This window comes from Amblyomma maculatum, chromosome 1 (assembly GCF_055883805.1).
Source record: "Amblyomma maculatum isolate TAMU_Amacu chromosome 1, ASM5588380v1, whole genome shotgun sequence".
Taxonomy (NCBI): Eukaryota; Metazoa; Arthropoda; class Arachnida; order Ixodida; family Ixodidae; genus Amblyomma; species Amblyomma maculatum.
The window spans coordinates 140,334,819-140,362,379 of NC_139344.1; the positions used below are offsets into that span (position 1 = coordinate 140,334,819).

Genomic DNA, 27,561 nt, shown 5'->3' on the forward strand with positions numbered 1-27,561 from the left:
CTGATCTCGCGCACCTATACGTGAGCGCTCTTTTTTTTTTTTTTTAAATCAATACACTCAACGTAGTGTTGCCAGTACGTTTTCCCCAGCACTTGTTCGGCAATCCAAGATCTCGGTGTCGTGGAAAGAAGCCAGCTATACGTCGAAACATTGCTGGCATAAGCGCAGGAATCAGCCTCGCCATTTACGGAGGTTCTACATTGTCCTGCGCTCGATGCGCACGCCCCTGTCGATTAATCTAGACCGTTTCTCTTTCCCTGCAAGTAAGGTTCCCCACCGGGCTCCTATCTGGGGCGCCCCGCCGCCACGGCGGCGCTACTTCGATTGATCGATCCCCAGAGAGAACCCACTCAAGATCAAGACAAACGGGCGCCGCTCCATCGCTGGCCGCTGCCGTGCGTTAAAGCGGCGTCGAAGAGTCGAGTCGCCAGCCGCATTGCGATGCTCACTTCCCGTAGTATGCAGTCCAGGCATTTGACGACGCGCGCGCCCCTCTCGCGTTTCCAGCTCGACGTCCGACCAAGTGGACAGTTGCCCGCCTGCTGTGGGCTAATAATTGCCACCGCAGCCTCCGCGCAGTGTTTGCTGGGGTCATTAGTGTTCCCTTCGAGTCGGCAGGGATATGGGAAGGGAGAAGACCAAGCGGCCCAGCAGTTGGAGGGGAGATGGTGCAGAGCGCCACTGTGACGCAGTAATTGATGTCACGCGGGAGGCTTTGCAGGTGTCAGCCCCCGAGTAAAATAGCGTGGTAAGCGCGGGAAGATGAATGGTTTGCAACTAAGCTCCCCATTTATTTCTCTTGAGTAGTCGCTTGGGACAATGGTGCAGCTTTTCTCGAAGTTGTTTTTATTCGTGCGTTGCACCTACAGTCCTTGGACTGTGGGTGCGTTGCATCACCACATCGTCTGATTTTCATCTGGTAAGTTAGCTGATGATCAGACTGTCACCTACAGTCATTCGTAAAGGTAATTCAACACGCTTGACACTTATTTTCTTTTTTTTCCCTCGATTAAACAAAATAGGTCGCATAAGATGCAGAGCATATACCTATGTATCTCCGCTCTTTCGCTCTCTGCAGTTCTGCTGTTTACATCGCGAGCAGAATTTTAGCTTAATAGGACAGCTGCAGGTCTCCTTGTCAAACCTGTAGCTTCTATACAGGTGTGAATAATAACAGCCATGCCGCTGCCTCTTTACAAAACAGCTGTGCTGTAAGAAGCTGTGTTTGCGCATTTGTTAATCGCCATGCCGGAAGCATTATCAGCAGGGGTGAGTGCTGCTCACTACGGCTGCATTTCTTCGCCTTTGATTCGCAACCATAGATAGTACCGACAATCATTCGCTTGTAACTTCTGACTAAAGTTCTTGCCTTATGTACAGGGTGTTCATAGCAGCATTTCTTGCGATGGAACTCCAAACTCCTGGCTAATGTCCTTGGAAGTGTAACTTCGCGACAGTTTCAGTCGAAACGTATACTAAGCCGACAATAGTACGAGGCGTTGTCAAATCAGTTGCAAGGCGAATGAGTGCGTTGGGGGGGGGGGGGGGGGGGGGGGGGGTCCTTTCATTTTCAGTCACATTCATGTACACAAGCATTTGAGTACAGGCTCAAGGAGAGAGCTTTTTCTTGGCGACGCGCTTCCGCTCTTTCCGCTCTTCTTTTCAACCACCTTTGGTGACGGGAAAGCTAGGCGCGCTGTTTACGGATGCGTACGATGTCGTGCGCGCACTTCGATCGGCCCCAGGAGGTTCTGCATCAATTTTTTTATTTTGTTCAACTCGCGTGCGGGTTTCTTAGGGCGTTCAGTATGCCGGATAAACGTCAGTAAGATTGGGGCGAACAGCCAAAAGGATCGCGCGCCACGGCGCACTTAGTCGATGACACGGGCGCATCGAGCGCTAGCGAACTGCACCAACATGCTGAGCAGTAGTGCGGGCGAGCCCCCTTTTGCGTCCAACTGTCGCCCCTGTCGGCGAGTTTGCAAGGAAGCACGTAGAGGAAGATAACCCTACCTAAACTGCAGGAGACGGAAAAATAAAAAAAAAAAATACTAAAAGCGCTTCTCTTTTGCAATTAATGAGGGAACAAAGGAGAAGAAGACAAAAGGACAACATCTCAGCGTATCTCTCAAGCGCCCACGAGTTCCATAGCCGGCTCAGCCTTTGGTGAAGCCGACGACGCCTCTCTTGCGCTCGCGAGCGTCTGAAACCTGGCCGCGACTCCCTGAAGACTGAGGGCTGGAACTGAGCACTGTGCCTAGTGCGTCAGAGGTGTTCGCCATGCGATTACATTCTCTTACGTTTTGCGCACTTTCTGATGCTTGTTTTTCTCGCATCAAGGGGTACTGCCTTATTCTAGATGAGCGGAAGACAGCAATCTTTTTTTCTACGATTTTTATATACCACGTGATCTGATTTCTTGGTGTGTATATCTTGCTGCAAAAGTGGAACCGTCCGGACAGTTCAACGCCCACCCTGACGTAGGCGCCAGCGCAGCTAACATTGCAACTTGACTGCGATACAGATATGTGTAACCTAGAGCGAGTTCTTTCAGTAGTGGCGAATTAGTGAAGTCTTCGCGATCGCCACTCAAAGAAAAAGAAAGTCGCTAGCGACGTTCGTAAAGCAGAGTTAATATATATTCCAACAGGAACTTCCTATATGCGATGAATTATTGTTTAGTTTGGCTCGGTTTCGTTTCTTTTGGTTTATGGGGTTCTACGTCTCAAATCGACTCAGGCTTTGAGAGGCGCCGTAGTGGAGGGCTCCCGAAATTTTAACCACCTGCTCTTCTTTAACGTTCACTGATATCGTGCAGCATATGGACGCCTAGCTAGCTTTTCGCCTCCATCGAAAGCTGCCGCCGTGGCCGGGATTCGATCCCGCATCCTTGGGCACAGCAGTTAAAGCACCCTAACCACTGCACCACGGGGACGGAGCCGACACATTCTTGTGTTTGGTAGAACTTGGGTAAAAGTTCGTTACGTGAAAAACCTATTAGCTTCACACAGATGCCTTTTTCACATATAGTGGGATAGAAGTGGCTGCGCATTCGTACAGTTACGTTTTTATTTGCGTACAAGGTTTACGTTTCTATGGAGGGTATATATCACTCGTAGCTCTAAATGCATCTCGCGATAAACCCACCATTGGGGTAGCATGACGATTTTGTCTTGCCTCGGGGCGGTGATGGATAAAATAATTTCACTTAGTTTGTAATGCTCATAATGTAATCGACGAAAACCGATAAACGCTCGTTTCTGCGGTAAGTTTCCCGACTGTGCTGGTAGTGCGTTCAGTGTACGCAGTTGTCTATTGTTAGTATAGTGCTACTTGAGATGACAGTCTCTTTTCTTCGCTCTTATATTTTCTTATATTTCGCTCACCTTGGTGACAAATGAACTTATTCTAGTCAGTTAAGGCGAACTTAAGAATTAAGCCGATTTGAAGCTTTAAAGTCGCATGTTGGACGAATGTTTCCATGATAAACTGTCTTGTTGCAACTTGAGCTTCCTTCAACTCTGCCAACGGACTGGTGAAGCAGTCGCCGCCCTGCGTTTCTTAAGCCGGTAGTGGAACGGAAATTCATCGTATTGTGTTCAAGACAAATGGGTTGCTGGGTAAAAATAAAAGATAAATCTTCTGACATACTTATCAATTTACACTCCTCTGCAAAGGTTTGCACTGGAAAAAAAAGTTCCCTTAAAAAAAAAATATTTATTTCGTTAGCTGCTTGTTGAGCGAGTAAATCAGCGAAAGAACGAATAAATTACTTTTAACGCACAGTCACAGCCTGCACGAATGACGAGTAGTGTCAGTATTAGCAGCAAGCCGAAGTCCTAACAGGAAACAAAGTTTTAATTCGGAGCACACGTGCGCAAAGGATCTGGTCAGTGCTATATACTTTACGTTTCGACATATGATGCGTGGGAGTCCTCAGTGCTACTCTTCTTTGCCATTATTTGTGTTTTTATTTTAGCTCGGTCAAAGACGGCAGCATGGTTTCAAACTAAACCCTCTATGCGTGCGTACCTTTCATGTCCGCAATACGCGCGAGCTTTTAATTATTGCGTCTTCAAAAGCCGGCCTGACCCTTTTTTCGCTAACGTGCAGGGCACACCCAATGCGGCCGTTAACACAGTTGAGCTTACTAAAGGGACCGACGTTAAGCGCAGACGGCCAAGACAAACAGCGCGACCTGAATGCTGGAAGCGCTTTCTTCCTTTCAGAGCCTCTGGCTTTCGTCCGATTCCCGTCTCCACCTCGAGGCTTTTTCAACGCGTTGTTGCATAAAGCGGCTTTCTACGCCGTACGCCGGGCTCCCCATTCAGCGCGTAGGTGCGAAGGGCGTCGGCTTCTGCGCTGTTCGGCGCTTACTCGGCACGGTCCGGACTCACCGTCCGCGCGACACACCTTGGCGCGGACCGCTGGTGCCGCCTCGAAACGTTCTTCCGACGCTCTGACGGCTGCGGTAGCACTTTAGAGACCCGCTCTGCGTGACGTACCTCGACGCCTGCTTACGCATGACCTGAGGCTGCGTTTCCGTAGCTTTTATAGCGATAGTTAGACGGGGACTTTCTCCGGTTCGCAAGGAACGTGTCCGCTCGTCGCTACCGAGAATGGGTCACTTATGGTCGTGTGATCCGTGTTGATCTCTCCTGCCTACCTGGCAAATTTTTTTTTGTAGTAGTAATTAGAATGCTAATTGTGTAATTTATAAGTTTAATCGATAATATTACAAGTTATGTTCCAATATATATTTTTAATAATGTACATTTTCTGTTCTGAAAATAATTTTTTTAGCACCAGCACTTTCATATGTAGTAGGCCAATCTCTGCAGGTTTATCTTGCGCTTTGAGCGGACTTCTTTCTTTGGGATTGGGCTTGGAATGAAACAGAATGATGATGTGCGCGTTTGCGCGTGTTTGCGCGTACTTTTTTTTGCGGTTTTATTAGTTTTATTTTTCCTGGATAAATGCTCCATTTCGAACTGCCTGCATTACAATGCCTGGGTCTCTTTCGACTTTATCGGGCGTTAGTTTGAATAGTGACATCGACACCAGGCGCAGCGGCATGCCCGAATGCCGAGTAGGCGACCCCTGTCGTCACACATTCCTGCAGCCATGCGCCTCCTACTGCACCCTGGTCGGATCAGAAGCACTACGTGACCGGATCTGACTTCCCGCCATTGCGCTGGATGTCAGCGCAAAGTTCGGTGCGCACAGCGACAACTTTCCTCGGCTCCTGCCTCGGATGCTGTGTTTCCTTTCCTGTCGGTAAAAAGCAGAAATAACACCGCAGCGCCCAATTCCTGAAGCGAAGCGTATGCCGCGGCACCCCACTGCCGTCGACAAACAAAAGCCCAGCTATGTTTCCACAAAGACGGTCAAAGAGAGTAAGATTCGCGCCCACGGCAGCAGACGCGTTGGCTTTTTTCTTGCTGGCGGTGACGAACGTCCATTCGGCTATAGCTTACGTTGGGCAATGTCCTCGCCCACTGTGTCTCTCTTTTCCCGGAACCACTCCTCTCTCTGCTTTTGATTTCGTTCTTCTTAATGCTGTCTACCGTCTGAACTGTCCTTCCCACACCCACGAAGTTGTCCCTTGTTGATGCGGGCAGCGCTGCGCTCTTCAAGGGGATCGAGGGTTATTTTCTCGGTGCCGCACAACGTTGATCGTGTCGGCGACGTCGAAAGACGAGCGGTTGACATACACGGCGAGGTCGGAACCTGAAGTGTCTGAGAGAAATGCCAGCCTTTCTTATTCGTGACGGCGGCCAAGTCAAAGTTGTTGCTCGTTGCACACGGCTGCTCTAATACTCGCTGTCAAGCGGCTGATGAAATAATTGACAGCAGTGACCGCGCGCACATCGTATCGCCTCATTTCTTTTTTTTTTTTTTTTAATCATCATCCGAGTGGCATATTTGCCTTCGATTTTTTTTTTTTCTTTAAGTCCGCCCAACTCCGTTAAGAGTGTGGGAAAACCCGACAGATGTCAAGCCGATGGTTATCGGCCACGGGCAAATAAGTCTACGAGACTGGGACGTCATAGTAAAACGCGACGCGCCGAGCACGCTACAATCATCGACAGTGCAACCTGCTCACGGCGCCTGAGATGTTGCCAGAAACAAGGCGAGATCACAAACAGCGTAGTCTGTGGAGACTTAAAGCTTAGATGAAAACGCTTCCTGTTTTTGTCAGCACGTGTCAGTCTGAAGGCGCAGCGCAATAACCGCGGGGTTGGGACAGGCGTAGTTTAAGTTTGAGCCTAGAGAACATTCTGTTCTTCCGGCTTCTGTCGTCTCCGGGTACGTCTGTTTACTTCGTTGCTTACAAGCGCATGTTCGGGTCATATTATAGAGTTTAACCGCAACGACAGTGCGATATAAGTATGTCAAATCAAGTTTTCAACATAAGCGCATGCGACATGAACAACACGTCGTAGGTGCTACGTGGTTATAGTTACGCATGTGTAAGTACAGAGGAAACACCGGTATAGCAGAACGGTCCGTGGCAGTCGGAGGGCAATACCGATAAAATGACTCTAGCCAAATCGATAGGTTCGGCTACGTCATTGACGTGCGCTGAACACTCATTAGCTTCCCAAAGCATTGCTTACCACTGGCATAGCGGTCTTATTTGGCAATGGCATAACGGTCCCGCCAGCTACTCTGATGCGAGAGGGAGAGTGAAAAGGCATTCATTTACTGAGAAATGCAGAGCGAGTTCTCATCCTCTGATCCTGATTTACTCTGCCCTCATTGAAAGGGGAAAGGGCGAAAAAGAAGCAACTTGAGTTCGCAACCAGAGTGAGGCATGATGCGCGCATTTCCACAAAAACATGGAGAGGGGGGGAGCGCCGTGCCACGCGTACACCATTCTCATGCCCAGACACATTGCATGCATCGCTTTCTTATGCGTGAAAGGCGTGCATCATTCCACTGGTGACTCTTTCTGGGGACGAGTATCGATTGCTGTGTCCTCTTCTAAACTCTCTCAGTTGGGCGGCAGTTCTTTAGATCACCTGCATACTGATGCCACGTGGCCCAGGGGTGCTGCGTTTCGTGTTTGTAGCAGCGCTTTCTCTAGACGACGAGATGTGCAGAAAGAAAAACACAGAAGCCACGCGTTGTTAAAGCTCGGGCTCTGGGTTGGCTCAGCGGGAGAAAAATATAAAACCTCTCGGTCATGTCTTCCAACGGCGCTCTAAATGCTCTTTAATGCAAAGCCAGGAAAGAGTGCCGCGCTGTGAGCTTGAGCGATAGGCCACTAATGCGTCCTGGGGAATTACGCGTATTTCGAACTGGAGTAGAAACGAGGATTCTGATGGAGCGTACTTCTTTCGACTTTCCACGCCAAATTATTTGCGAATAAGATTCGTGATTTTCAGTGCAGGGTTACGTGTAATGCACACTCAGCTAGCGATTGCTAATTGATGTTGCATAAAGTGCGTTTCTGTCTCGTTCCGCCTACTTAAGCGCTATGACAGCGCTACGTGATACGCCAGGACAGCAGTGCATCGACAGCATCGATCGAAATGACTATAAGGTGATTGTAGTTCGTGGGGTTTAACGTCCCAAAGCGACTTATGAGAGACGCCGTAGTGGAGGGCTCCCTAAATTTCGACCACCTGGAGTTCTTCAACGTGCACAGCTACCCATTAGTATCTTGTGCCAGACACGACGATATACATGCTATTTTCATTCGATTTCGTTCCCATTCTTATTCTCATTCGCCGCAGCAGCTGGTCGATTTCGACGAAAGGGGGGGTCGCAGCGCGGTGACGAAGGCTAAGAAGTGGAATTAAAGAATTGTGTCATTATTTCAGCCCTAAGTTACTTGCCCCTTTTATTTTATTTCCGGCCTCCTAATCAGGCCGTGATATTTCAGTTGCGTTGCTATTTTTGTTCAGTGTGAAGTCTCCTAACAGTAGTACTCATGATCAGTAAACAGTCGCGGAACACACTGTTTCTTTGTCTTGGGCAGTTGTTATAGTTGCCGCTGTGGCTGACGTGTTGTGGGCAATAATTGATTTTGTTTATACAAAACTCTCGAAAAAGCCGTGTACAAACAGAATCTGAGTTTAGTTCCGCCTGTAGCCGTCCAGGAATCGAACGCACGAGATAGCATAAAGTGCTACACCACGGCGACAAAATGTGGTTGTCGCAGGGATTTCCGGAGCACATACGTATATGCGTCGTTGTATTTTGTGCGCTTGCGACTGCATTGCCATCACGGGCTGCGCGCTCAGACTCTCGCACATTGGTTATGCGATAGGGCAAAAGGAAGCCCCACAGAGACCCAGATAAACCTTCGCGCCACTCGTCTGACTGGTTTACGCGCGTCCTTTCCTGAGAATCACTGCATAAGGCCTGTGGCGCGCAATTTGCTTGATGCTTCCCCGCCCAGTGCGTGAACAAATGACTCGGCGCAGTGTTGAAACCTCTCAACCTTCATTAGGCAGTTTCGCACGCAGACAAACACGGGACTCACTGAGATAATGCGCATTCTCCCTGGGCGTGACAGCGGATGCCTGGCGGCTTTTAACTCTTCCTTTTGCCCCGCGGCATCGCTATAGGGGGTCGGCGCTGGCGTGCTTCGAGTGACGCGCCTCCGCGGAACTATGCGCTTGGCGCCAGCGAAAGTAGCGGGTTAAGACTGTGGCCGGCGCTAGGGTAAAAGCTGGTCTTTGCGTGGCGCGCGTGTATTTGAGTGTCTCCCTCGGGCATTCACGGAAAGCGGCGTGCGGAGGATGGCGCAGGCGGTGCCTCTCGTATGGCAGGTCCAGAATGCCCGCATCTGCGGCTGCCCGTGGTCGTGACGTCTATTCCGGGAGAGGCCCATGGCTGCTAGCTGCGTCGCTTCGAGGCAAAAGATTAGAGCGGCGCGATTTTCTGCCCCGTAGGCTGAATTTAGAGACGCGGACAGACCTTTACCCCGAAAGATTTTTCTTCGCCTTCTTTCCGCTACAGCCGCGCCACCGTAAGACTAACATTTGGCGGCAGCGGGGAAGTTTCCCTTCCTATTCATTTCACGCTCTCCAATAACGCATTTATCACGCCGTCCCTTCTAGGTCAGCGCTTGCCCCAAAAAAAAAGAACCAGGCGCTACGACGGCTGCCAAATTTGTTCTCCCCGTGGCAGCTGCCTTTTATCTCAACTGTGACTCGTGCAGTAATTCAGCGAACGCAGAGCTCGAGGAAGCCGCGGGACCCCGTAGCGTAGCGCCGTTCAGTCGAGTAAGTGAGGAAAACGACTTCATTGAGTACAGCCCACACCAAAGTGGCTACGTATAAAGCCTCGTCGCCCAGTGCACATACGATGTGCTGGACGAGGAGTGACCGTGAAGCGTTCTGTATGGCGACGTGGGTGAACGATCGACTGCTTCGAGGTCATGCAGCAGTCGGAGCCACACGAAGCTCTCCAGACTAATGCTGACGTGTATCTTTATGCAGCGCTGTGTCGCATCAGCGTTATGCCCGCATCTCTTGCGCCGAGGGCATCTGTATTAGCTAGCAATTACTAGTTAGCAGTCCCCCCCCCCTCCCCCTCCTCCCCTATTTTTTGTTGACTGCGCAACGGGAAACGTCAGTTATTAGTGCACACAGGCGCACGCAAACGCGCTCTGAACCTGCCCAAATACGCCCAAAAAGAAGCAGGGCTTTAAGGAAGATGGAAGAACACAGAATTTTCGACTTCGTTCTATTGAACTTCACAAAGAAAGCTAAAACTATATTTGTAGTTCCAACCAAGCTTCAGCGACCCAATGAACACTGGACATTCGGGAAAGCCTATAATAGCAGCAGGCTTTTTATAGCTTTTGTTACACCTCAGTTACACTCAGGCTTTTGTTAGCTCAAGTTCGCAACGAAGTCTCCGCCCAAGACAGATATGGCAGGCCACCGCACAGACGCCATATTGTGCCGCTACGAGAGATGACAACATTACGACTACGTGCGGGTGCGCGTTTGCTTTTGGGATTGGCATCGGGAGTCGCGCACGGACGCCGGCAAAGGGAACGTTGTTGTTCGTTGCGCGCTCACGTCGGGCGGCGCGCTTCCGACGCGTTCTCCCCTCGGTTCCGGCTCACCTCTTCCGGCACGTGACATGGAATAAAGAGAGCACGCGCACATCTCGATCCAACACTCCTATGCAGTAGGGAAGTTTGCAAGGCAGCGACGTTTTTTGTTTTTTTTTTTCTTGCTTTTTTTTCAGTTTTTTTTTTTTTTTTTGCATTTAACGTTTTTGCATGGCCTCATATTGCGAGCAGTGGTTTACTACGCAGACGCTGCCTTTCAACATGCATTTAACATGAGCTGAACTGCGGCGCTTCTCATGCGTTCGGTCCGTGATTGTCTTACTTTCCTTGCCCCCGCTCGCCTTTTTTTCTTTGCGCTCCACAGTAACAGATTTCCATGTATAAATCTGCGAGAAAATCGAAATTGATGCTTTTACTGCGGTTTCTCCAGGTACTCTCAATGACTGGCATCTCGCTGGGCTCAGACGGGGGCAGAATATGGTGCTGTAGTGAAATATGCAGCATAAAAAAAAAAAAAACTCGGTAATTACTGCTCTGACGAAGCTCTACCCCCTTTATTTAAATATTCACTCCAGTAATAATTTCAGTGGGGTTAGAGTTTAAACACTTGTAAGATAAAGACATTGGCAGCAACATCGTGATATCGACGCTCCTGGCTACATACGAACCTGTCAGCCCACTGCCACTGTCGGCGCACGTGATGCACCGCTTCACACTGTACCAGAGGAATTTCCAAGGTCGTGAGCTGCGCCATCAAAACAACTTACGTGACGCATGCCAACGTCAGTGCTCAAGTGAGCACGTAATCTTGCCGTTACAGGCGCTGTTTTTTTTTTCTTTTTTTTTTTTTGTTTTGCTGTTTAGGCTATGCGCGGTAGTTTTTTCTCTTAGTAATAGCAATTCCTTAAACGGCAGGTTATATATATATATATATATATATATATATATATATATATATATATATATATATATATATATATATATATATATATGAATGAAAGAAGCTAACAGTCGGCGAGGCCAAGGAAAGCGTTGGGGATGGTACTTTTATGTCTTTTTTTTTTTAATGTTTACTTGGATAATCACAGATTTTAGTAATGTAATCTGATTAGGGGAAAGATAATTAAACACAAAGTCGAAGAAAAGACAACGTGCCGATGGTGGGAACCGAACCCACGACCTCCGAATATCGCGTCCGGTGCTCTTCCAACTGAGCTACATCGGCCGCTGTCCCCCCTGCTACTTTCTTGGGTATTTATGTTGTCTGTATACGAACCTTGAGAGTGTTCACCAGCGCCACCCTCAACCATAGCGGCGGACGTGGAACGTCCTTTGTTACCGCCAGCGTCACGTAGAACGTGATCAAGAGCGAGGGCGAAAGCTGTGCTGAAACCCTCTTACGCTACCTATGGCTTCAAGACTGCCAGAACCGAGACCCCCGTAAGCTACAAGCAGATCACAGTCGCAGTATATATATATATATATATATATATATATATATATATATATATATATATATATATATATATATATATATATATATATATATATATATTACAAGCCGAGTACGCAAATATTAAATATCAAACAACGAACTCGTATAATTAACTTGGCCGTAACGCTCCATTAAGTTCTAATGTGGTATATTTTACGGTAATGTGCTGTATTTTCCAAGCAGTGCTGTCAGTGACGGTTGCAATAAGTATTTTATAAAGTGAGGTATAAACACTTCCTATTTTCTAATATTACGCGATTGTTTCTGACACGAAGGCGCGCGTCACGTGAATGAGTGTGAGGCGTGTACAGGCCTGAGCCAAGAAGCTTGTCTCTATCGATATGGAGAATTTGTAAATGATGCCGTCGCACTTCCGCGTTTGTTTCGACATTCGTAAAACGGCGGCTCGGCGGCGACCCGGCTCCGAGTTTGAGCTCATTTCACGCCATGCGGGTCAGAGTGATGGCTTCGCGAGCGGGGCGCCAAGTGGCCCTCGAACCGCACCTCTCGGGCTCGACCGCATTTCGTGTTTATAGTCGCCGTGAGGAGGCTTCCGAGGCCGCAGATGCGAGCGCGGGTATATCGCTGTGGGCGCACCGATAACCGGCGCGCCCCCGTATTCTCACCCAACGACGAGCCATCGCAATACAGATCTCGCGGGAAAAGCTATTCTCGTTTTTCAGGAAGGAAGCACGTGACTGAACACATTAATTTTTTTTTTTTTTTGTAAATGTTTCGCATTTTGCACTCAAGCTGACTACTTAAGTTAGGAAGTTATGTCGCTGTCACGTTCCAGCCTTGTGTCCGATTTCATGACATGCAGCATGAAATTAGAAAAAAGAAACTTGAACATCGGTGTGTTACCAACTCCTGGTCTCTAACTTTGTTAATAACTTCAAAATTCCGGTGTCGTTTCAAAATAATTTAGCTGAAGAAGATGTTGAATACCTGCCTCATATGCTGAAAGTATACGTTGCCATCGCAAAAACGTTATTAAATTTTTAAATTGCACTGAATTCACATGAAACTGCAATCAGGACGTAAGCGATTCGATCGACTGTGGTGCACAGTGTACGACTGACAACAAAAATTGCCTTAATTGTTCAGCTTCATCGCTAGGCAATTTATATCATCGCCGTAATGCACTATCAATCAGGAGTGAGCTTTAGGCATGCACTCGCACATACCTGAACCCATCACTGAGCCCCCGGGTATTTGCGAGGTGGTAGGTTGCGGGCGCGCTCTTGCTGCTTGCAACCTAACCCTGCTGCCGTCTCACAGCGTGCATCGTGTCTGTGTCGCAGGTTTTCATGTGACTCCGAAGCTTCACTTAATCTGCCCCGAGAGCTGCATCCTGATCGTGATCGGCGTGGTGATCGGGCTGCTGCTCTTCTACACGGGCTTGACGTCGGTGGGGCCGCTCACGCCAGACGTGTTCTTCCTGTTCATGCTGCCGCCCATCGTGCTGGACGCTGGCTACTACATGCCCAACCGATCTTTCTTCGACAACCTGGGTTCGATCATGACGTACGCCGTGCTGGGCACCGTGTGGAACGCGCTCACCATCGGCCTCTGCCTGTGGGCCGTGGGTCTGAGTGGCCTCTACGGCACGCCCGTGCCTCTGCTGGACGCGCTGCTTTTCAGCTCCATCATCTCGGCCGTGGACCCCGTTGCCGTGCTGGCCGTCTTCGAGGAGATCCACGTCAACGACGTCCTCTACATCCTCGTGTTCGGCGAAAGCCTGCTCAACGACGCCGTCACAGTGGTCAGTCACACAATTGAGAGCGTGTCTTGTGCTAATATGTGCCACTCCCCAAACCGCACAGAGGCGGAAAGGGAAATTTAATGAAAAGTGATGGCCCGAGACCTGACGAGAGTGAGGAATATAGAGTGTAGCTAGGTATGATCAATTATGGAAGCCTCGCCAGCAAAGCTCAAAAGTGCTTCAACCCAAATGGTGACGTCGTCCACCGCATAGGCAGGAAGTGTGGATCCCCTTCAACAATCACGAGGGTACATTCGCCGGTTCATTCACGAGGTGACGAGCTAGTCGACTGATGACTATATACTGAAGAAGAGGGGCGAGACGGTCGCTTCTTGAGGCGCTGCGGTCTTTGCGTGCGTACGACCTGAAAGGATCCGAAATGCGCGGTCGCTTGGAAAGGACGAAGATTAGAAGTCATTTTTTCCGGATAGGCGTATACCTAAGAGAGTCAGTGACGGTTTCATGGGTTGCAGTGTCGAATGCCTTTTTAGTCCACAGTGGTTGGGACACTGGGCCTCTTTTATCTGGAATTGATCAGGATTCTCCACAGGTGCAGACTGTCATTTGTTTCAAGGTTAGTGCGAAAACCCGTTTGGAAGAGGTGGACAGAGTTGGCATCTTCCTCTAGGCGGTGAATGAGCGCATCTCTTTAACAATTAATCGAGAAATGCGTGCATGGCATTGGTGTATAACCGATCGCTTCAACTGGCAGCTAAATCACTTTTTTAAATGATATTGGCACTTCAAAAAAAGAAACGTAAAAATAAAAGCGGCACCAAATAAAAAACCTGGTTTGATAATGGGAATACAGCTGCATACGGTAGCGATCCATGTTACACTAACTCGCTTCCACGTGGGTTAATCGATTGCTTTGAAGACATGATTCGTGACCAATAGCAGGCTAACTGTCTCACATTATGTAGAGACCAATGCAACGACTAAGCGGCTGCCCAGAATGTTGCGTTAGCTTCGTGATTCCCTAGTATCGTGGTGATTACTATACGTCGTACAGCCGTGAGTGTGTATACGTTTCAAATTCGTATAATCGTGTGAATGCGTGTGTTCGTTGTGAAAATAAACCAATCCAAATCCAATCTAAATCTCATGACAAACATTGTCAATCGGCATTTGTCATAAGGCGAGAAAACGTCGGGGTTCGTGGCATGCTGCAGGTTCTGTACCGGATGTTCGAGGGCTACACGGACATGGGCACAGAGAACATCATCCCGACCGACTACGTGTACGGCGTTGCGTCCTTCTTCGTGGTGGCGCTCGGCGGCACGGGAGTCGGCATCCTCTGGGGACTGGTGGCCGCCTTCGTGTCTCGCTTCACTCACCACGTTCGCGCCATCGAGCCACTCTTCGTCTTCATCCTGGGCTACCTGTCCTACCTCAGCGCCGAGCTCTTCCATCTGTCTGGCATCCTCGCGTGAGTAGCCCTCCTTCGAAAATAAATGCCGTTTTTCCGTGTTGTCTAAGTTCGTCTTTGTGGTGTGCGAAACCCATGTGATCACACCTTACGGATAAAATGTTGTAACGCTGCAGAAACACGTGCAGAGCAGGGAGGGCAGGGAAGTAGCAATGTGTATATTTGATCTGATTCAGTATTGCAGCTGGATCAAAAGAACTTTTGGCGTTTGCTATAGAAATGCTGCGACTTAGGCTGATGATGAGGATGAAAGGTGCCAGCCTTCCAGATTTTAAGTCGGCGGGAATCGTGCCCGAATTTCACGTCATACTCTTCCCTTTCCATTTTTTTTTTATCTATAGGTTGACCTTCTGTGGCCTCACAATGAAAAACTACGTCGAGGAAAACATCTCACAGAAGTCTCATACGACGCTCAAGTACGGCATGAAGATGCTGGCCAATTGCTCTGAAACTATTATATTTATGTTCCTCGGCGTCTCAACGGTGAATGACATCCACGAATGGAACACCTGGTTCGTCATCCTCACCATAGTCTTCATCACTGTCTTTCGTTCTGTTGGTAAGACGCAGTCACCTTTCGCGGCGTTTAGCGCGATTATCTGCTCATACTGCTCCCCATGCACACAGTGAAATATTGCAGAAACTTTGTGCACGGCTGCAAATGAGAACGGGCTACAGAGAGAGAGAGAGAGAATTCACCGATAAAAAAAAAACAAAAAAACTTCCGCCTTACTGTAAGCTAATAAATCAGTAAAGCATAATTATACGCTTCGCTAATTTATTCACTCATCGGCAAGGTTGTCAACAGCCCTTGCTTTCTGCATTTACCTTTCCCCGCCTCACCCAGTCACCTTCATTTTTTCGCACGACAAACTTAGTTCTGTACAGCAAATGGCATCATGGAGTATTCGAGTCTAAGTGCAACGTCCAGCAGTACATAATCGGTCAAACCCTTGCTGCTGCTGTGTCCGAAGGGATTCCGGCCAACGGCTAGAGGCGACGGGGGAAGTGGACAGCTCTCTATAATAAAGTTGCCCCCCCCCCTCCCCTCCTCTCTCTCTCTCTCATTTCTCTCCTGCAGTTGTCCCAATCACTTATTATTATTCGTCCAATTCTAACGGAAAGCGCAGGCCGTTTTTGTTTTCCTCTTTTTTTTTCTTTTTTTTTTCAATAATCGCTATTTCAGCCTACCACAAACAATGCACAGTCAGTTGTGCTTTGTACTGAAGGAGTGATATACGACATGTAAAGGCCGCGAGGTGCAGTCTGTGCCATGGCGGTTTAGGGAAAACAGACTTTAACACCTGCCTGCATGGTAGCGCCCCTCAGCCACCGCTGCATCCCCGTCAGCAATAGGGGCTGCATTCAGAGGCAGGTGTCAGTCCTTGCTTTCGCTGAGTAGCGTGCGCTGCAGCCCCGCCAGCTAAAGGGTTGTGCAGCGGCAGTGGTGACAGGGGCACTGCGTCTTTTGCGCGCAGGTGTGGTGCTTCTCACTTGGCCCATCAACCGCTTCCGCGTGCACACACTCAACAAGGTGGACCAGTTCATCATGGCCTACGGCGGCCTCCGAGGAGCCGTGGCCTTCGCCCTGGTGCTTGTCGTCAGAGAAGAAGTGATCCCCACCAAAAAGATGCTGGTCACCACCACCATCGCCGTCATCTACTTTACTGTCTTCGTCCAGGTGAGCTTCAAGACAATTGTCTGACGGCACAGGGTTTCAGTGGCGTGCCGGTAAACCCGTTTGCGTACCATGAAGCTAATAAGTGAAGATGATTCTCCCATTCCCGAACTGTCTTCGGCACGAGCGGTTTTTGACTGAGCCGCCGCTCAAGGAGCGTTGTTCAGTGTTTCGCGTGATTTATCTAATGCCCCAGGAAAGAAATAACCACACAATACTAACATCTCGGCGTCAGGTTGAATTTTATTAATTTAAGATAGGCTAGTGTTATTTCCTATTTGAAGACTAAGATGAAATAATTTTTCCTCAATTGTTCATTGACAAATTCACACGTAAAAAAAATAGGAGGAGGCATAAGCCTCGCCTTAAGAGTAGACGCGATAGCGCCTTTAACACCGCCTTTTTATTGCTCATTTGTGTTTTAATTAATTTGGTTTTTGAAGGAAGGAAGGCGCAATATCTGTCTCAATACTCGGTGGATACCTTATACAATTGGAGGTACACAGATAGTCGATTCGAATTCCTGTAACAAACTAGTACCAAACTTGACTAGCAGTTGGATACTAATTGGGAAGCGAAATTTTATGCCACCATCTTGAACGCTGCGCAAAGAACGGTTGCTTCACAATTTCAATACGAAATTCTGTGCCTATTTCCTTTCGACACCACACGCCGTTGACGGTCACTTTTCGGGCGAACGAGCGTAAACAATTTCCAACTGCTACCAAGAACAAAAGAGCAATCTCGACTCTGGCAAAAATGATGCGACGGTCTTGTTTCCCGAATAAAGAGGAAATGGGTAAATGCAGCGACTATACTATATTTCAGTAGTTCCTTGCAGCACTGCCAAAGCTCCAATGAGTGCAAATGCGACGTTCCGATGCTGCGGAATTCAGTGCAGTATAAAATAGGCCCATGAACATATGGGATAACATGAGTGCGTTTTCGCCAGTCTATTCTAAATCGGGAATTAACGTATACGCACGAGTTAGGTACACTATTTCCGTGCCTGAGCGACTCTCGCGTACTCTGAAATAGTGTAACTAACACGATGACACGCTTCCAAGCAGGCGTCTATAGCTTCGGATGAACTCGTCGTCGTTGCTGAAATATTCAGTAACTTGTAAATGGCGCAGCGGGCTTTAGTTTGGCGTCGTCTACCTCAGCGCGGCATCAGTGAATGATACCATTCATTTCAATTTACCCCGCCGGGTTGCGCAGTGGTTACGGCGCTCGACAGTACTGTTCCCAAGGACGCGGGATCGCATCCCGGCCTCGGCGGCCGCTTTTCGATTGAGGCGAAAAGCAAGGCGTCCATGTGCTGTGCGATGTCAGTGCACGTTAAAGAACCCCAGGTGGTCGAAATTTCCGGAGTCCTCCACTACGGCGTCTCTCATAGCCTCAGTCGCTTCGGGACGTTAAACCGAACGAACCAAACCAAACCATTTCATTTTTTTCTTTCGAGTGATGGCTGTGCTGCCCCTAGGCCTGAAAAAGCGGGCCGTGTTGTTAACAAAAATGGTTTCCCTTTTAAAAACAAGGTGACACAACTCGTTTGAAGTTTTCTGCGCATCTTCATTTGCATAGGTTGAACTAAACGTACTGATGTGACAAACATCGTAACCCAGTGAAAATTTCGATTGTAAGACTTAATAACATTCGTTCACTGTTCGGCACGTAGAAAGCATCTATTTATGCTCGTTTCCAACCATATCTGTATATGCCGTGACGACGAGCAGACGACGAGGTGCTAGGAACACGCTTAACGCCCCCTCGCGATTGCCTGAGCAGCTGGCCTCTAGCTTGCGTATAGTGCTGCAAGGATATGATGAGAGAGGGAGAGAGTATAGACATTAAGACGAGATATTTTACGCTTATCTGGCAATATTTCTTGCGGCAAAGAAGGAAAATAATAGGCAATGGAAGAGGCCAAATTTCAGTGTTGGTCGCTTGGAAAAGAAAAAAAAAAATCACCAGTGAAGCCGAACCTTGACGTATCTTTCCGTTTTGTTTTCCCGCAGGGCATGACAATAGGGCCTCTCGTTCGCCTGCTTAATGTACCACGAAGCGTCAAGAGTCAAATGTCTATGAACGAAAGGCTACACACGAGGGTAAGCACCGCAGCAGTGTGGTTGCAAGGCCACTAACTAGCGACGAATTCTGTGCATTTGTGAAAATCATTTATTTCCTCTGTCGCAGCTAATGGACCACCTAATGGCTGGCCTGGAGGATGTGACGGGTCAGTTCATGGGCAACTACAAAATACGAGACAAGTAAGTCCGAACGGGCATGCTGAGCTAGGTCACAAATATACAGAGTATTCTGGTTTCACGCGTGCACTATTTAAAACGAGCATTGGAAACTCGGCCACGCTAGTAATGGGTAACGGACACGGTGCACTTCAAGTTATTTTTCTCCACTCTAAGAGAAAGCACCGAGAAATGTTGAGTGCTGTTCGCCACCTCTTTGGAGGCTGAATCAGAACTCATATACGTGGAGACACTCTGAAAATTATAATTTTTGTGTACTCAGTAGAACATTGAGTCACGTTTTTGTGTTTATTATGCTTACTGGTGGACAAGAGACAACCGTAGCTGAGCTTTCAAATAGTTGGGCGTCAACCAGTCAGCGCCGTCATTGTGGAGTCATTCTAAATGCTATCGGACGAGGTCAGGATTTCTTACAGCGCTTTTTGTTTCAGCCACTTTGGAGAGCTAACCAATGTGCGCTGCTGGACTTGCTCGTTTTGTAATAGTTATTCACACACGTCTCGAGTGCGAGTGTCGCGAGACGAAAATAAATCTGGATACGATAGAAGGACGCTGAAAAGTTCCTGATGCTCGTATATCCATCAAGATGGTGCACAACTGCCTGCTAATACCAGTAGCATGTCGTTTTCATTGCTGCTCTTTGGCGTACGCGAACTAATTTAGGCAAACTGGGTTCCGCACTACGTCTTGAAGGTCGCTACTCATCTATGTAACAAACATCGCGCATCAGGCTCTTTTCTTTTGTAAACCTTGGACATGGAACGGGGAGAGCATTCGCTCGTTTTGGTGGCACTCACACGTCAGGTGCCGTCCCGCTGTGCGGCTCGTGACAAGCGTTATGTCACGCAGGTTCAAGTACTACAACAACCGGTTCTTGAGGCCAATGCTGCTCAAGGATCACAGCATTCGTGAGCCCAAGATCATCGAGACGTACTCCAAGCTCAACCTGGCCGACGCGATGAATCTGCTGAAGAACAATAACAGCCTCGTCCCCGTGATGAACGGCGATCACGGCGTGTCACTGGCCTCGCTGTTCCGCAGCTACACGCAGACCAACCTGAGCAAAGGCGCGGCGTCGGCCAGCGGGGACACGCTCCGCGAGCTCGACCTACCAGTGGACCGGTCGGCCACCGTGCTCAACTTCGACATGAACGAACTGCAGTACTCGCCCAGCAACAAGGACTACGCGGACGCCCAGCTGCACCACATTCTGTCGGACTCCATGTTCAAGCCCTCGAGGAAGGTAAGCAGCACCGTCGGCTGTTCCGCGGGGCATCGATAATGGCTGAATGTCCACCGTCGCTATACTCTAAGCGGCGAGCGCCGTCATGCGAGCTCAAGGGTGCCTTCATCTTCAACAATGAAAAAATAAATAAAGAAAAAAAAAACGTTCACCAGACCAGACGCGATCATCACAAGACTTTATTAACTTTACAGGCGAAAATTCCCATTAAGTGAAGTTTTGCGTTATAGAGGACAAGAGACGAATGTCTGCTGGTGAGATGATTACAGCGAAGAACCAGCTTTCAGTGATGAGCGAGAAACATCATGCTAGGTGATTAATGTATTAATCACCTGGCATGACGTTTTTGGCTCATCAATACGCAGCTATTGCTTGTTTTTTCTTCTTCTTTTGTTTTACAGCTTGCTCTTCTGTGTTGTAGCTTTCTACCGCACTGTGCAGTGTGCTAGTGATTGAGGGTGATCAAAATGAAATGAAAACATCGGTGAAGTAGTACTCATCGTGCTCCAGCCAGTGAGACAGATCCCTTCTACAGCGCCATGGTATCAAAGGCCATAGGTCTCCGGCATCGTAGGTCTGAATTAAACTTCCTGGTTCACCGCTGTGCAAATTAGGGCAGGATAGAGAGCTTCAGCGCCGTCGTGCTGCAGATATGCTGGTTACGGCAACTGAAACCGCACGGGCGCATGATGCTATAGTGCGGCAGCGGTAGCAACGGCAACAGCCTTTGGCTACGCTAAAGCTGTCTAATAATACAGCGCGTTGCACAGTTATATGCGCAATGCTCAGCTAAAGCGGTGCTGAACCCTCGCAGATCAAATTTCGCACAGAAATGGCATTTGGCCGGCAGTATTTTTGAATATCAAATTCTTTTGGAATACTTCCCTGATTCAATTAGAAGAAGTGAGATGTTTCTATAGTATGCGACGGTGTGAAGCAAGAGAAACCGTTCCCCCATCGCTGGCCTGGGTGGCGCCATCTCGTGCGGTTTGCAACAACGTTCCTTAGCTTCTTATTTTGCTGTCACAGTGTTGCTGGAAACAGCACAAGATAGCGTCTCCTGTGCCAGCGATGGGGCAGCAGCTTGTCTTGCTTTGCAGTTGCCACATATGATAGAAACATCTCAGTTCTTCGGATTCAATCAGGCAAGTATTCTAAACAAATCTAGTATTAAAACTAATGCCGACCAAATGCCGTTTCTGGGCGAAATTTGAGCTGCGAGGATTGACCACCGGTTTAGCTGCGAGAAGCATTCTGCGGCGCGCCTGTAATTCTGCAATACGCTGTACCTGCGCAGGATTTCCCTCGTGAAGAAAGACAACCATACTGTAAAGCAAAATGCGCTGCACCATAATTGTTGGCGATGGCTTATAGTCCCAAAAGATTGCCCTCATGTTTAGTGAGATAGGAATAAATTGGTATTTATATATTATGAATGCGTCAAGACATTATATGAGAGCTGCGAACATTTTTGTAACGACATATATGCGTAGAAAATTCCGGACTTTGCGGAACGCATTTTCCGACCCCTGACGCGGTCTGATTACCGACCCCTGACGACTTTTCCGGACTTTTGTATTTCTCTTCGCCGTCTATGACTTCGCGATTGATTTTTTTTTTTTTTTTTTTTTTCACACACGTCCAGAGTTTAGAACCAGGGCTTTGTTAGGCGGGGCGAAATATTTACACGGGGGAAATATCTCAACTAGGCAACGGACGGAAAGGATGATTGAGTTTCAATCTCGTGAAGCGAATTAATGGGTTTTTTTAGCTTTCTTTCTGTTATGTGGCATACCCTATAAATAAACATTTGCATTGGCTGCGTGGAACACTATGAGCGACTTATCTATATCCGCCCGACCACCGAGCTGTCCCGACGTTCCTTTGCGAGCAGTGCTGTGGGTACCGAGGAACTTCGCCATAGCTTCAAGCATGACTGAAGCGGTTACTTTGAGTGCATGCTCTGCAGTGTTCTAGGTAACTTGCGACATGCTGTATAGCTCGTATACGTTCTTACTCTAGAAAATACAACCTGTTCGTCTATGGTACACTGATGTACTAATGCCCTTAAAATAAAACGAAGCACACGAACGAACAAAATTTTGTTTCGCGGCGCGCCCTGCAAGCGGGCGTGCATGTGTATAGCATGGATGTGTGTAGGTCACCCGGAAATTCAGCTTGCCACTTTTGGTGTTCGCCTCGTCAGCAGCCCGGACGAAGGAGACCGCCTTTTCCCCAAACTTTTGCTCCGCTTTATTTTGTGGGCGCTAGCACATTGCTTTCCCTTCATTCACAGCACCATGTGCCGTGGCATTGCCCTGTACATTCGTGATTATTGTCCGGTTATACTGTAGGGCTTCAAATGCCATACCAGAGCACTCGCACCAAACGCGAGTGCAGCTGCACACGCTCGAAAGGGAAAGCGTGCTAGTCTCGTTACGCGTCACACTTTGCTCCTATTGCACGGCTGAATGGAGAGGCTCACACCGGGATTTGCAGGTGAAGCGACTGTACAAGGATCGCGTGGACGTGCCCGAGGACCAGCCGCCCTACCACCACCACACGCGCATGCAGATCCGCACCTTCCTCGGAGAGGAGCGGCGCCGCATGCGCAAGGCGCGCAGCGGCCGCCCTCCGCGCCACGAGGGCAACGACGCAGGCCAAATCACGTGCCGCCACGCGCACGAGCCCCGCAAGATCCCCAACGGAGGTGCGTGCACGAGAGCTAAGGACTGTGGATTACTGCACGCAGCGCGTATCTGCTGGAGTCGACCGCAGCACGCGCGGAGAAACGTGCTGTAAATGGGACTGGGGTCTGTGGTCATTTAGAATTGTGCCTTGTTTTCGCGGCAGCCAAAGCGGTAAGCGCACACGTACTAGCAGCATGTCTAACAATCGCAGCGCCTTGCTGCACAGGTTTTACGTACCTGAAAAGCGTGGAAAATGAGCAGAATAAAACGAGGAAGTAGTTTATAAATATGCTACAACCTTTCCGTTTGTGCGGGCTGCTCCCATGACTCTCAAGAAAAAGGAGACTGGTGAGCGAACCACTTGGGGTAAGGAGTAAACTTGCACAGTAGCGAAAATTAAGACGACGAGTAGGAAAAAGATGAAGAAATGATGGCGCTTTGGATAATATGTGACTCTTCATAGCCACGGCAAAACGGCCTTATATATGAGGCAATAAAGAAGGGAAGCAGGGTGCCTGCAGCAGCAGACATTTAAGTAACTTTGGCTCCGTGAGCGCAACCTGACCGTGGCCGTTTATACCATGCTGTTTTAAAAAAAAAGTGTCATAAACGTCCGAAACAGCCGTACTGACAATGATGATTACTTTCAGACAAGCCGCAACTGCGCTTCAGTCTACCGATGAACGGCGACTGCTCGCTCAACATTGACTGCCGCCAGCTGACAGCGTCCAGTGTGGCAGCATCTAAGCCCGAGGCGAACTCCGGTCTGCAGCCAGGCGGGGATGATGAAGGCATCGTCTTCGTGGCTCGTCCGCGGGACGAATCGCCCCCGAAGGGTGAGTTCCACTCACAATGATCTTGACGCCTCCAAGGACTGACAGGGAATAAGATGCGTGGTCCGTGCGACGCACGTTCTGTGCCTCATTTAGAGAGCTGAGGAGAGGAATTTAACGCATAATGAATAATATGATGCAGCTAGCATAGAACCGGGTGATTTGGAGAAATATGGGAGAGGCCTTCGCCCTGCAGTGGGTATAGTCAGGCTGATGATGATGATGATGATGATGATGATGATGATGATGATGATGATGATGATGATGATGATGATGATGATGATGATGATGATGATGATGAATATAGCTATGAGGATTCGATGAGGCAGCTTGTGAACAACGGGGCATGAGGTAAGTTGAGGATCACATGGTTACGCGCATGGTGCTGATGGCGAAAGACTGAGAAGGCTCGCGGAGCTATTATGCACAACTCACTGCATTACTGCAATTACACATGAGCTGCGGCACAAAAGACCCAAAGCTGTTTGTAGTTTCCAGTAACAACGTCACAATAACCGCTGGACATGTGGTTAGCATACTGACCAGTGCAGGCAAGCAGAAAAGTTAAATGGCCTTAAAAGAGCCTCTTTAAAGAGTCTTATTATAGGCCAGAGTTGGGATTCTCGTTTTCAATATAAGGCAAGACAGTCGTGAACGGTCTGAAATGGTTGCTTAGGTATATTTGCCTCTTGATGCGCAGGCTCTCCGCGTTCGTACTCGCCGCCGCCGCCGCCCGAGGCCCTGACGGAGACGGAGACCACACTCCCCTGGAAGCGCGACGACGTGCCTGATGCGGCAGGCGTTCGCGCCCGCTGCGGCAGTGGCGACAGCGGCGTACGCCAGCGGGAGTTCCCTTCATGGATCGACAATCGCGACTACATTGCCTACCAGTCGCCCACATCCACGATCCTGGGACGACTGGACCGCCACAAGCGCTCAACGCCGGACGTCTTCGAGGTGTTCCAACTCAAGTCATCGGGCGCGCCGGCCGCCCCGATGGAGCAGGTCACCGAGGAAGAACAAGACGGCGGCTCTCCTGAGGTGGCCAGCCCATCGAGGCCAACGAAGGCAAGCGAACGCGCCCAAGGCTCCGAGGAGGGCCTGTCGTCGACGGCATCGACAGAACCTGTTGCCCCCGCGTCTCATTGGGAAGAGACGGTCATTGACTTAGAGAGCGACGATTCCGAGAGCTGTAGCTCGAGGCATGTGAGGCTGTGATGTGGACGGTAAGGAGGCTTTGATCTTCCTGTGATACCTGGGTATCACACGGAACCGCTGGGCCAAAGTCCTCGCTACAGTGGCTCCAGGGCGAGCAGCAATATGTGACAACCGTGCATCCCATCGTGTCTGACACACTGTGCACCGCTATACTATATGTACAGCAAGAGGGTTTGCACGCTGCAGACCCAGCTGTTGACAAGACATAGTGCTTACAACGTTGTCCCTTCACTGACGCTACTTCATCTGTGGCACAAACTTTCAGTTCCCTTTGTGCGCGTCCTTGGCCGCGGTTTTGCCTCTGTGATGAAGTGCCGGCTACAATTACAGGATTTTAATTTTAGTTGCATTGGAAGCATGTGTAATGGCTGCAAACGAATGGAGGTCCGAAATATTTTGTGTGGATCATGTGGCATGCTCACAAGAACTGCGGGAAATTTCATTTCTCCTTCTTTTCGCGACTTCCGCTTGCGAAACGACAACTTTAACAAAAACAAAAGGGACGCCTTTTATTGTGGGACGCTGTTTTGAATTAAGGTGATTTATTTTTTCGCGCAAGACTCCACATGACATTTTCAGTTAGCTGGAATCACCGGCTAACCAGAATGTGCGAGATCTCGACACTGTGCGTGCATTTAGCAGAACATGTACGATTTTGTTTCAGCTATGTATATGAAAGTCCTTACAGCGCTTTAGGAGAGGTGACAAACCGCTCGAAGCCATAATGGTCAACAGCGCAGAAAGGCCCAGACGGCCATAAACAACGCACTTCTATCTGTGAAGGCAGTGTTATAGCTGTACATACTGATGCCTTGAGTTAAGCAGGTCGATCGTGCGCTAGCTTAAGCGCGGGCCTCGAAGGACACTCAGGAAACACAGTGGTGGCTATATCCAATAATCGGACTGCGCAAATCGAGATGTATCGCTCAAGTTGCGAACGCGCAGTTTGTGTCGGAGCAGTGCTAGACGTCCTCAACTTGAGGGCAAACGTGTGGCGATGATGAGCAATTACCATGTATTTCCTGACACGTTACGTAGAAGTACAGCAACCAAATCTGCGGCGTTTATTGCGCCTGCCCTTTCCCCCAACATTTTCCCAGCTTGTACAGGCTTATATCGTGGCTTAACATGGCAGTGATGCAGGGTTGATGCGTGTCTACTCAACGTTACGATGCTGCTAGAAAATGTCTATACATCAGGACTGTTGACCTTTAGAATAGAGCGCACGCACTTGGTTTAAAACCTTCTTAAAGTTGTTGCTCAGCAGCTAAAGACGAGTACCATCGTTGTTGAAGAGTGAATACAATTGGCGCTATTTACAGCCATGCCACCCATGTAGCTTCGTTACCCTAATGAACGCAGCACTTACATCGTCTGCCAAGAGGGTTTTGAACGCGTATTGAAGTAGCAGGCTCCTTCTATTTCTGCACGATTGTATTAACCTACAATTGTCCCAGCAGATTGTAGATTACATGTCTGAAGAAGCGTAGACTTCTAGAGTAATCCATCAGTGTAATTTAGATAACGTGTCACAAGGAATATACACATCCATTTTGCTATTTTCTCTCATTTTAGCCATAGCAGCCAATGTCATGGGTACAATATATATATATATATATATATATATATATATATATATATATATATATATATATATATATATATATATATATATATATATATACATATATATATATATATATATTATGAATGCCGGCTATCATGGTGGCAACGTGAAGGTTTTATTTGTAAGGCAGCCGTATTTCTTCCCATTTGTAATTCTTACATCCCGAGATTGACCAATCTTAAGGAACCACATTGTAGACGCTGTGAAGGCGGCGGTAGATCATGAAACGATCCTTACGGTCGTATACCGTTTGGGAACTGAACAGCGCATAGGACACGTTATCGCAGACTATTATGCGCGCTTATATCGCTGCTGTTTAGATTTAAGAGGCTTTATGCTAGGGAGTGGTCACTTGTGCCCAATACAGGCGGCTAGTGCAGGCGATTGTCTTCTATATTACGTGAACTGCGTGTATTTCAAGACCACACAGAGTTCTAGTTTGATATTATTGATGCCTTCGTACAAAATTGCCTATTGCACGCCTGCAGCCGCGAAATATATCGACGGGGGGCCCCTCGGAAAATATTAAAGCATGTTAATACTGTAGTAATTGTTGGAGAAGGCCGTTGGGGGGCTTGCTTTGTCCAGCTGATACATCAATCCTTCAAGCAGTTCCAGAAGGACAGTATCTGATTCGAATGCATTTGGGATCACGCTGCAAGGTCATCTGCAGGCACTGCAGTTTAGACTACCTTGCTGAAGTGAGTGCTACACGGTGTCCAATACATTGCAAGGTTGGTTTGAAGTGTTAGTCTGCCAAACACCGAGTGTCTTTTTTTTTTTTCTTTTTTTTTTTTTTTTTTTTTTTTTTTTGTGATGTGCAAATGATCACGATGTCGCTCTTCGACATGTGGTCTCGAGGTGGATGGAAAAAACCTGTCGTCCTTTCACGAGTGGCGCATACATCCTTCGATGTTTTTATTCGTGTGCACAGCTGTGTTTGCGTTTTTGAAGAGTTTAGGTGAGCAGTGGCGCGTCCTAAGTGGAGCCTTCCTAGTCACACATTCACTTGCTTTGTCGCTCGAGCAAAGGAAGTTTACTGCGATAGCCGGCGCTTGTTCCGGGCGTAGCTGCGTTGCGTATAACCTCGAAACATTTCCGAATGCCGTCCTTACTTTGTCAGATCTGCTGATTACCATCTAGCTAAAAAGAATAATAATGCATCTACTAGTCGCGTCGTTCCCTCGCCAAAACAGTTCGGAGCACTTGAACAGCTTGAGGATTTTCACCCATCTATGCCCAGACAGCGGCCGACATATATGCTACACTTTTTC

At 48.5% G+C, this 27,561-nt stretch overlaps 1 protein-coding gene across 1 annotated transcript in view; it reads left to right on the forward strand.

Annotated features, from left to right (window-relative positions):
• Positions 1-26,254, forward strand: part of LOC146204166 (Na(+)/H(+) exchanger protein 2-like) — a 168,366-nt gene extending 142,112 nt beyond the window's left edge. The window contains exons 2-11 of the mRNA XM_084589104.1: positions 12,839-13,299; positions 14,472-14,728; positions 15,070-15,287; positions 16,207-16,409; positions 18,428-18,517; positions 18,606-18,679; positions 19,526-19,919; positions 22,419-22,629; positions 23,260-23,445; positions 24,143-26,254. Coding sequence (XP_084445230.1) covers positions 12,839-13,299; positions 14,472-14,728; positions 15,070-15,287; positions 16,207-16,409; positions 18,428-18,517; positions 18,606-18,679; positions 19,526-19,919; positions 22,419-22,629; positions 23,260-23,445; positions 24,143-24,660 — 2,612 coding nt within the window. The 3' untranslated portion in view covers positions 24,661-26,254. The remainder of the gene's footprint in view (positions 1-12,838; positions 13,300-14,471; positions 14,729-15,069; positions 15,288-16,206; positions 16,410-18,427; positions 18,518-18,605; positions 18,680-19,525; positions 19,920-22,418; positions 22,630-23,259; positions 23,446-24,142) is intronic.
• The last annotated feature ends 1,307 nt before the right edge of the window (positions 26,255-27,561 follow it).